Raw genomic sequence first — 11,162 nt, 5'->3', positions numbered from 1 at the left:
TTGGATAACTAGAGTGGGCTCTGATGCAGAGTCTTCGTAGCAATCCGCGCGTTGTAGCAACTATCCTATCGTCAGGAGCTCGCTTTGCAGAGCGTGACGATAGGTTAGCTCTCTTCCGTCTTGCTGTTCTGTGTCACCTTTGCCGGGCGACACTGATCAGTGTGGACAGGCTCTTCACTGCAGTGAGGTTATTCGAACTGGTTCAATTGGTTATATCTTGTGTAACTAGGGAAACGTGTCCCATACAAACTGTGTGCAAAGACCTTCCTCCCTGTGTCTCACCTCTTACTCGCACGTGACTAGCGCGGTCGATTAGTTATACGTGCGCGATCGGTGCCTAGTGCACAGGTGGATCCAACATGCACCCAGTTTTTACCCGCCACCCAGCAGCTCTCGAACGGCACCTCTCCCCAGGCACCGGAGCTATCGCACGGAGGATGAGCAAGTGGGCATAAAGATCAGGGACTGGAAGACTCTTGATTCTGCTATCTAAGGTGGGAAAGAGGCGAGATCTTTATAGACTGCCTGAATATGAGAATGGAAGGGAATGGTAGTGAATGGAAGCATCTGATCGGATCATCTGGAAGCCACTGATGCGTTGATGATGCCTCCTAGAAGTTTCTGTGGGGAAATGTGGAAACGGACTGTGCGAATAGGGGGTCAGACTGTTGGAGGCTGATATCCTATGTGTGACAGGAGCACCCGTCCTTGCCGACGCGTTGGAGCCTGACGAGCGAAACGTAGTCGTATAGGCATAAGCCTCGTAGGACGTTTCCGCGATGAGCATACCAAGCGGCAAACCCGGCGAGAGCTACGGATGCATCTCAAACGAATTCGCGACGAGATGGCGGGTATAAGGGCGGATTACAGCGCTAGCAAGAAGCAGGAAGTCAACGGGAAACTCAAGACGATGAATTTCAAGCCTTGGCTACAACATACGGGGCGTGATATTGAGTTCTACACACTCCAAGAGTCCCACGAGACATTCACAAAGGCCCTGAAAGAACCTAAAGCAGACCCATTCTTTGTAGACACTACAAAGGCGAATAACACTGCAAGCGATATCCTCGCCCGCGCAGTTAGGCGGCCGCATCCCCTAGAGGATATGTCGTCTTTACCTGGCAGTGAGGATACAGTTCACTTTCACGGTCTCGATGATGACGAAATGCTCCAGCGATCTATAGAGGAAGACATAGCATTGGGGGGAATCGTGGATGCCTTCATCGCCTCCAGTTGTCATGGCTGAATCTCTCGCAGATACTCCATGCCCACAACATCACACTCGGCCCTACGATAACATACAAGAGATGCTACGAGACTTTCGTGAGGTGCGAAAATGCTGAATAGAGCAAGAAACATACGGGATTACCGTATACGTAGCCATTCTTGGGCAGTTGAGATAACCCGACTGTCTCGAAACCAGTCTGCCGGCGAGCTCGAATGGTCGCCTGTAAAGCTATATTTAACTTCTTCTTCGCGTCAGAGACTAAAGAGGAGCCCCAGAAGTCGAATCTAATGTGTATTCCGAATGATAACTTATTGTGTACGGTAGTGTGATTGTAAGGCGCACACAACTAAACAGAGAGTGAGGAACGGGGGTCAATCATTCAATTCATTGATCTCTGAAGATCCCATAAAATCCCGAGAATAGGCACCCTTCTTATATGATAACATCCTCCGTTTCCTGACGGCCTACTCCGAGACATCTCGGAGGTATTCCTTCTCCTAGCGCGTGACAGGTTGCCCTCCCTTCCGAGGAGTTCGTCCCGAACTCTTAAGCTCCCTTGCCGACAGATCGATCGTAGTCCACCAGGAACTTCTTGTCGACGAAGTCACTTCGGGACACCCAGGAGTTCTCTTCGTCTTCGTGGCCTTTCCACTTCACCAGATATCTTCGGCGACTTCTCGGTCCGCAATGATCGAGGATTTGTTCCACGTCGTACGTAGATTCTATCATGAACGGGTGATCCTCAGGCTCAACTGGCTGCTGACCCCGGCTGCGGTATGGTTCCAAACTGCTGATAGGCAGGACATTATGAATCTTGACGGTCGATGGTAGGCGAAGACGATAGGCTAGCCTGTGCCCTCCGACGATTTGCTCAATCTGGTAGGGCCCGACATATTTCTCTGTTAACTTCTTAGTCGGACGCCGCAGCGGAAGGGTTTTTGTGGAGATTAGAACCCAATCGCCCTCTTGGAAGGACATTGGTTCCCGTCCCTTATTGTAGTATCGCGCCTGGCGCTCTTGGGCCCTCGTGATGAGGAGCGCCGTACGCTCATGAAGTTCTCCGAGGCCTCGGACTCGGTCTCTCGCGCGAGTGCTGAAGGTTTCGAGTTGTCCCTTGACATGTCCCTTAGACCGTGGCTGATAGCCCATCAAAACCTCGGCTGGAGCTCCTTTCACCGTGTCATGGTATGAGGTGTTATAGGTGAACTCCGCTAATGGCAACTTGTCCATCCAGTCGGACTGCTCTTTGTTGCAGAAAGTCCGTAAGTACTGTTCGATCGTCTGGTTGACCCGCTCGGTTTGACCATCAGTCTGAGGATGAAAAGACGTGCTGAGGCGTCGCTTGCAATAAAGCAAATGGCAAAACGTGGCCCAGAAGTGCCCCGTAAATAGGCTCCTCGATCGCTGACAATGCCATCAGGCATTCCATAATGCTTGAAGATTTCCCTCAGGAACACATCTGCCAAGCCATCACTGGATATGCGCGACGACACCGGAATGTATCGTGCGTAGCGGGTCAGGCGGTCGACCACGACCAGGATACTGAGTAAATCTTCTTCTCACATCGGACCGGCGGGAGGTCCGTGATGAAGTCCATCGAAATCTCTTGCCACGGACGGCTTGGCGCTGGCAGTGGCGCTAGCAGCCCGTACGGCTTATGATGCCTCGGCTTTGCGAGCTGACATTCGCGGCAGGTAGAGACATAACGACGCACGTCTCGACGTAATCCGGGCCAGTAGTACTGCATCTGGATCCGCTTGCAAGTCTTGGTTCCGCCTTGATGGCCGGCAACCTCATCGTCGTGAAACAACACTAGGATCTCGTTTCTCAAACCCAGAGGCACGAAGATCTTCTCGCGGTAACACAACAGCCCCTCGTCATTGGTGCTCCAGACTTCTGACGATAGCCCACCGGCGGTAACGCTACCAGGGACACTAACAAGCTGCTTCTGCTGGGCAACAAAGGCGTCCCCTTGCTGTGCCGCCAGCAGGGCCTCTTGCAGTGACTCCTGTAACGCTGGTGCCGTTACAGCGGTGCCCTCCTCCTGAGACGTCGTCCTCGACGTCCTCAAGACTCGAGCAACACGCCTGAGATGTTGGAGCTTAGCTCTTCCATCAGCGACAGGGACAGCCAGGTGCGACCCGGTCTGATCGCGTAATTCGACAGCCTGTCTATAGTGCACACGGTCCCTACCCGCAGACTCACAGGGAAACAGCCGATCAATCTTTTCGAGGGCGACGGGGACAGCCGGTCGCGAACCGGACTGCTCGCCAAATCCGACAGCCTGTCTTGAACACGCACGGTCCCCTTCCGCGGGTTCACAGGGAAACAGCCGGTCAACATGTACAGTGGCGACAGGGACAGCCGGTCGCGAACCGGACTGATCGCCAATACCAGCAGCCTGTCTTGAACACACACGGTCCCCTTCCGCAGGTTCACAGGGAAACAGCTGGGCAAACTTTTCAAGGAATGACGGAACGCACGGATCTCGCAGCCCGGCCGTTCTCATCACCCTCTCGTGGTCCGGGATGGCTCCGGACAGACAGGTTCGGACAGACAGATTTCAGGGATTATCGCGCTAAGCATGGGTTAAAAGCCATCGCGCCTCGACTACAGCCCAAATAGGATAACCGTCAATTGCCCCTTGCCAGGTGCGCGTCGCAATAAGAATCGCGTCCTTCAATTGATCAAGCTCAATGGAGGAGATCCAGCATCACGTCCGACACGAAAGCAAACCCGATGGAGATCCAGTACCGCGACAGCCTCCCTGACGACGTCCGCTCCGCCTTCGACAAAGCTGTAGAAGCCCTGCCACAAGTGCATCTTCGCGCCCCCATTACTGGTGACGAGGTGAACGGCCCCGAAGAAGCCCTTCGCTGGTTCCAAGACTATGCCTTCACCCAGGGCTTCGCTCTCGTCACTGCCAGCAAGGTACGCGACCGCCTCCGAGTGAATTGCCTCCATCACGGTAGAGGCACTCGAAACACTCGAAAGCTGTCGAGCACCGTCATAGAGGGAGGGGACCGAAAGAAGGAGCTCACATACATAAAGGCCAAGGAGTGTCCCTACAGTCTTTATGTCTCCTACAAAACTATCCGGAGCGGCCATAGAGGGGTGGAGGAGCGAAAAGGCTGGGTGGTCGGTTTCACCTACGCGTACCATACGCATCCGCCACTTCAAAATCCCTTCCATTACGCCTGTCATAGATCCCGTATCCCAGAGCGCGCTGCAGCAGTCGATCTTGCCCTCGCGCATCGGACTGCCGGCCTATCGGCAACTGAATCAACCCGGATTCTCGACCAACACGGCTTAGGCAATTGTCTTTCCGCCAAGTAGTTCTACAACCTGAGCCGGTCTGAAGGAAGACGCAGCAGTCAAGAGGCGCTTGACCTCTTGCTTACTTGTTTGGAGTTCGAAGACTTCCGTGTTCGTTGCTTCTTCAAATACCTTGTCGACGACCAAGGACGACGGACAGCGCGGGTACTCGAGCATCTGTTCTTCTGTTCTTCCGAGCAGATCCGCCTGGGTAGAAGATTCGTCAGCGGATTCCTCATGCAAACCGATGCGACGTTCAACACCAATTGCCTCCACTTGCCTTTATCCGTCATAGTGGGAATCACAAACACAGGCAAGACATTTCCTCTGGCTTTCGTCTTTATAACATCTGAATCAGCCGAGGCCTTCGAATTTGTGAATGCCCAATTGGCAGAATTGGTCTGGTACGATTGCCCACCGCCTCAAGTCGTTCTCGGGGATCAAACCAAAGGGCTCGCTGCCGCAATGGCAGCGTCCCAAGCGAGGGCTGATCAGGATTCTGAGGGTGGAGATGGGCAGATCTTGCAACTCTGTGAATGGCACGCCGCAGAGAACTTCAAGAAGCGATTGTTGGACTCGGGCAAATATACGAAGGAACGGAGGGAAGAGCTTATTCGGTTCGTTTGGGATTACATACAAGCTCCCGATGAGGAGCAACTCGAAAAACGGCGAGGCAAGCTGCTCGCAGAAATTCGGGAGCCGGAACGCCTTTATCTCGAGAACAACTGGAAACCGAAAGAGCGGCAATTTGCCCGAGCACACACACGAAAATACCCAAACCTCGGATGCAACAGTACCCAGAGGAACGAAAGTTACCACGTTGTGGTCAAACAGTCTCTCAACAGGCAACTTCCCTTGCAAGCATCCTGTCAAAAACTGGCCGAAAGCTTGAAGAAATTGACTCAAAAAATCACTGAAGACGAGGATCGGAGCAGGGCAGACGTCCCAAGGCTGTTGGACCGAGCTGCATTTCGCCTTCTTATCGGGAAGGTTCCACACTATGTCCTAAGCAAACTAGCTCCGGAGTGGGAGGCAGCAAAAGCTCTAAGATGGAGGCAAAACACCGAGCTCGAGAAGGAGCGTGAGGCATTGGACCTTCTCAACGAACCAGGATGTCCCTTCGCGTGTGAGTTTCCACTCAGATACGGCCTGCCCTGTCGACACTGGCTGTACGAGGCTGTTGCCAGGTCCTGGCCTATCCCACTCAATCTCCTTCATCCACGCTGGTTACTCGACGGACCTGCGGTGGTACGCAGCTGGACCATGTCTTATGCAAAGAAGCCAGCTCCAGAGGTCACAAAAAATCCAGGGGATCGTTACCAAGATGGCGGTAGGAACATGGTTCTTCAATCGGGATTGGAGGTCGTTCAAGTACAAGGGAGCCTCGGCGGACAGCAGGCAGAGGAGTTCTCGAGGCTCTTTCGCTTACAGAATGACCGTCTAATTGCAGATTTCCGGGCGCAGGTACAGTCAAGGGCTTTCCTACCTCCGGAATTGCCTGAAGCACTGCATCCGCCTGGCTTGAAGAGGTTCAAATCCCACGGTAGCACGAAAAGGCGATCCATGACTGGCTGTGAGGCCGCTGAGCATGCTGCCGCTCGAGCGGACCGCGCCACTTCGGATTTACTGAAGGGAGTTGACCAGCTTCCTGACCCTTCGTCGACTCCGTCCTCTCCTTTAGCAACTTCGCCACAACCTCTTCAGGAAACGAGACGTAGTCGAAAACGGAGCACGAAGGCTATAGAGAAGGCGGCAACTGCTACTGGGAAGTCTCCAGATAGAGCGGGAAAGGATGAGGAACCGGATATGCCTAAGCCGCGGTGCAAGAAGCGGAAGGCTTCCAAGGAGGATGAAACGCAGTTGGAACTGCAGCAGCGGCCTACCCAGGATTGTATACTAGTGGATTTCCCTCAGACTGAAAATTGGCACTTATGCCCGTTCAGGCTGTAGTCGAGGCGCGATGGCTTTTAACCCATGCTTAGCGCGATAATCCCTGAAATCTGTCTGTCCGAACCTGTCTGTCCGGAGCCATCCCGCCGTTTTCGACACTAGGGAGTGGGGCATAGTGGGGTCAATTTCATCTAGAACCACCTGACTGTGTGAAGATTCATTAGCACAGTGTGCTGAGCAACAGTTCTGAGTGAAAAGTGGTCGAAGCCAGAAGGTTTTGAACATATCATGGATGAACGGTCTGCATAGTTGCAATTGCCTTACGAAAGAAAGACGTGTAATATTTCCTCACACTACCATAACTCTGGGGTTCTCATGCGGTCCTCCTCGATATGGCAGTATCAGGGCAATCAATACCAAGTTATTTTTTCTCGCCTTCGCCCTTGCAGTGTGTACAAAGGACGCCCCCAGACTCTCCCTCGCCGTGGCAGTAAGGGCATTCTTGGTGCATTTTGTCTCCGGACGGGATTGTGTGATACGAAACAGAGAACATGTAGCTGGCATAAGTCGTCAAAAATACTATTTCGGTGTATGACTGAATGACTTACTGCGCGCGGATGCTTTTCGGCTTACGAATTGCTGCGTGTTGACTTTGTCAATTTCAGCTCTGCTGGCTGAGGGACAAGCTCTTTTTAAGAGCATGGGCAGAGCATTCCGTGACATTCGCCGACGATTTACCCTGGGGGGTTGGTGTGGATGTGCTGGACCAATCAGCCGTTATTCCGTGCCGGTCCCGCTTGGCCATGTCTTATTTCCAGCAACGAACCGTCACAACAAAGCCATTCCTTGCCACTGACCGATGGACGGAATTGAATACGATGCCACGGATGTTGCAGTGCCAGACTTGTTCCAGGTCATTCCTGAAGACCGCGGATCTGCATGAGCATGTTGAATCATTTAAGGTGGTGAACTTACGCCGGTATATTTGGCGCATGCTCACTCTGCACAGGCTCGAGCGCGAGATTTGACCATCGAATTGCTGAAGTGTCTGGCACATACAACTTCTTTGACTAGAGGGGCGCTTGAGAGTGCCAGCGACGAAGGCAATGACTCCAACATCGACACGCATGATGATATCGGTGACATCGACGACGAGAATAAAGAAGAGGACAGTGTTGGTTTTGGTAGCGATGGCAATGACGGCAAGGAAGGAGATGATGAGGATGATGATTGCTTCGAGATTGACGAGAAAAATGGCGGCGCTGCTGGTGAACGTCCGAAGATACCGTGCCCTCGAATAGATTGCGACACAAAGTTCCCGTCTTGGACAAGGTTGGAGCGGCACTACCAAACACGTATCCTCCCCGTTCTCCTCACTGGTGAGAACTTGCTAATGACTTCTAACTTGTAGATGTCAATTGCCACGAAGTATGTTTTCTCTGCAAGCGAACATTCGATCGAGTAAGCCTATTTGTGGACCACAAATGCAGAAGGTTAAAAGGAAGCTACAGGACTCGCATTCTGGCAAGGCGAAGAGCGCTCAGGATATTAGCGGGCCAGGATAAGAGAAATATTGCAGAGCAGGAACGCGCGACTGCAGATCTGCAGACCGTTTTCTCACCACCTCGGAAACAAAGCAAGACACAAGCACACAACAGCGTCATCCTGTCACCCTATGGAGATCTTGTCACCGAGTCCGACGGTACGAACGAGCCCATGGTTCAGGCAGGAATCACCATCCAACAAGTGCAGGAGAATCCTCAGCCGTTGACGAATCCTGGAGAGCTCATTGATGCCGGCACCTTCCGCTTTCCCTTCAGCGGGATTCCGACAGACGCAATGGCCATGCCTCGAGATTTCATCAGTCCCCCCCGTCGAGCGGGACTAGCCCGGCCGTAGTCTCGGCCGGAAGCCAGCACTCGCCGCGAGCCATCCAGTCCCGGCCGGCCAGCAGGGCCGAGGCTTCTACCACAACTCCCGCCGCAGCCGGGCCGCCTGTTAGCGGCAGAGATAGCGCATCGGCAGGTACGGCCGTAGAGCGAGGTGAAGGTCTATGGCGGCGATAGCTAACAGGACGCAGGCAGAACGGTGATAAGACGGCAGGCGAGAGAAGAGCAGAAGAGGAAACGCCATCTTGGTAGTGGGCAGGCCGGGCGGAAACGCGCCAGGGTGGGTGAAAAGATGCCAAGACGGAGGGAGCTGCAGGCCGAGGACCTAGCCAGCGCGCCACGGCACCTCGACGAGGAGTGGAACGGACCAATGGCATCACAGGAACACCAGTCCAGTCAGATAATCTCAGACCACCCAAACCGACCGACTGCTCCGGCCGGTCGGTCTGTCTGTTAGCCACACCGTCAGAATGGCTTGGTCAGAACACGATACTCAACATAGTCCTCGCCGTCAATATGAACGATAGTGCCCGCCGACACGAACTTTCCCGTAAATGGCCCGGTCGACTTCCGCCCATACTTGACGCCGTCGTGCATCTTGGCGTCCTCGGCATAGGTTTTCATGCGAAACGACTCCTTGCGAGCCCAGACCTTGTTGACGTGCTGCGTATCCTCTGACTCGTGAAGAAGCGTCCGTCCGATGATGGCTGAAGCGGGAGCCGCTATCGCAACAGCATTGTTAGCCGCGGCGAAGAAAGCACGTTCTCGGGTTAGAGCAAGGCGGTCGATGCGATCCTGGGCCGCCTCAGCTCTGGCTAGCTCGCGACGCGCTAAGGCGCTGGTGCGTTCTATGACGTGGAGCCTCTGACGAAGCTGAGCCGAGCTCAGCTCGTTCTCGTTGAGCAATTGGCGCGGCGCCCGTCTGTCCGCTCGCGGATTGATTCGCCGCGACTGGCCAGGCTCACCGCCGCCATAGCTTGTTCTCGGGCTGGTCCGATCCATGTCCACGTTGGCAGGACGGGTGATGCTGAAAGTCGGCATAGCGACACTGGTCTGTTTAATGGGGGTTCTGGCTCGGGTCTTGGCCTCATACACGGCCCTTGTTTCGTTTTCGATCCGCTTCCTATCGATTTCGCCGTGATCCAGCTGGTACTGCCGAATGCGGCAGTACTCCTTGACTTCCTGTTTGTTGAGAGCCTTGAGGTGGTTCTCAAAGCCTAGCTCCTCGTACGGAATCCACAGAGCCCCAGCTCCCGAGGGGAAGTTTCCATCCACGAAGCGGCCGTCTCTCGTCTCTCGTACCACCTTGACTCGGAACTTGTTGTCGTGGCCAAGTATTCCATAGACGGCATGTCGATCCCTTGGATCAGGCTCGCTGGATTGCTTCCAGTATCCTAGAAGGATTCGTGTCGGGCGGGTGCCAGGCAGAGGGTCGGTGGGAAAGCGGGTTTGATGAACGGCCATCGGCTGAGTAGACGCTGGCTGAGAAATCTCCATCTTGCTCTCGCTCAGGTCGTTATACAAGCAGGCGCGCTTGCGCTTGGGGTAGTGAGAGACAGCCTGCCGTGATGACTCGTCGCCGACCATAGCTGCTGCGGTGGCGTCCGCTCCTGCTCCTGCGGCCAAGGACGACTCTCGAAAGCCTGCGGCTGGCGATGGCGCCGTCGCGGCTGCTGGCTCGTGGCCGCCGGCAGCGGAGGCAGCTGATGAAGACTTGGGCACTGTCGGCGCGACCTGCGGCTTGCTGTACTTCTCAGTGGCAGACCTCTCCATTGCGCACGGCCGGACAAAAGGCGAAGGGGTTCGACGGCGAAGTGTCCTCTCTACTTTTGGTTCGTTAATGAACAGCCAAATTGGTGCTTTCTTGCTTTCCCAGCCGACAGGGGCATAAGGAGATCAGAGGCGAGTCGCTCCGCGCCGCGGACCCATGTCCCCCCTTCCTGCAAGGGTGAAATGAGCTTGGACACCTGTTCTTGGTGTGTGGGCAGAACCCGCTCACCGCCCGGCATCTGACGTTGGTTGGCCGACCTCGCAAAATTTTGCATGCGGGCGCTCTTCCTCTACGCATTGTGTGACAGCTTCTCGTGATATCTCTGCCGCTACCGCCGCCTACGCCGCTATGGAGCCAGTGTAGGTACTGCTGAGAATTTAACACTGAAAAGGACCCTGAAGACACCTGCCACGCTACTGGCAAGGTGGTTTGCGAGCCGGATACCATTTTACGACTGGTGCGGCAAACTGGCAAATTGGCAATTAGACTGGCAGAAGGATGACCGTGCGGGCCCGCTGCTAGTCCGCAGTACATACTCTCATGCTGACCTGAAGTATCCGGATGACCAGGGGGCTGGGCGCCTAAACCCAAAAGAAAATGACAGGGAGTTTTGCAACAGTGACCCCTATCGCCCACCGTAAACGTGACCTTTTCCAAAAGCGGTTAGTCTCCTCTTGCAAATGGCCTGAGCGCTGCTGAGGTAAGTTTTTACCGGACAGTTCCGACACCATGCGGGATGGATGCAGAGACTCGTTGCATCCACTGCAGACAAGAGGGTGTGGGGGATCCACACAGACTTGTTACGACATGATGGAGTCATACGAAGGAATATAAAGGGTCGAGGCACCCGCTTCCTCCAAATCCAGAAGAACTGGCGGCCTGTGCCTGAAGGCTAGAAATCTGAAAGAGTTCAGTGAGTCGAGAGACACGCAGTGCAACACGGAGAGTGGAACACGTTTGTAGGGTAAGAGCCTCGTTCTGTGCAAGAGGCCAGCGCACACGCGTTTGGATCTTCCCTCCCCGCATATCGCCGTCGGCAACGCGCCTTCTGGAGGTGGGAAGACAATGT

General features: G+C 54.5%; 1 protein-coding gene across 1 annotated transcript; it reads right to left on the bottom strand.

Annotated features, from left to right (window-relative positions):
- Nucleotides 1-8,787: 8,787 nt before the first annotated feature.
- Nucleotides 8,788-9,909, bottom strand: HRG_06670 (uncharacterized protein; the record flags this gene model as incomplete). Its single annotated transcript, XM_044865141.1, has 1 exon — nucleotides 8,788-9,909. One exon carries the CDS (start codon nucleotides 9,907-9,909, stop codon nucleotides 8,788-8,790), a length of 1,122 nt encoding a protein of 373 aa, XP_044720081.1.
- Between the last annotated feature and the right edge of the window lie 1,253 nt (nucleotides 9,910-11,162).

The sequence above is a fragment of the Hirsutella rhossiliensis genome, assembly GCF_020360975.1.
Source record: "Hirsutella rhossiliensis strain HR02 chromosome Unknown scaffold00006, whole genome shotgun sequence".
In the NCBI taxonomy this organism is placed as follows: domain Eukaryota; kingdom Fungi; phylum Ascomycota; class Sordariomycetes; order Hypocreales; family Ophiocordycipitaceae; genus Hirsutella; species Hirsutella rhossiliensis.
The sequence above is the reverse complement of the archived record's forward strand: the minus strand, read 5'-3'. Positions and strand labels throughout refer to the sequence as shown.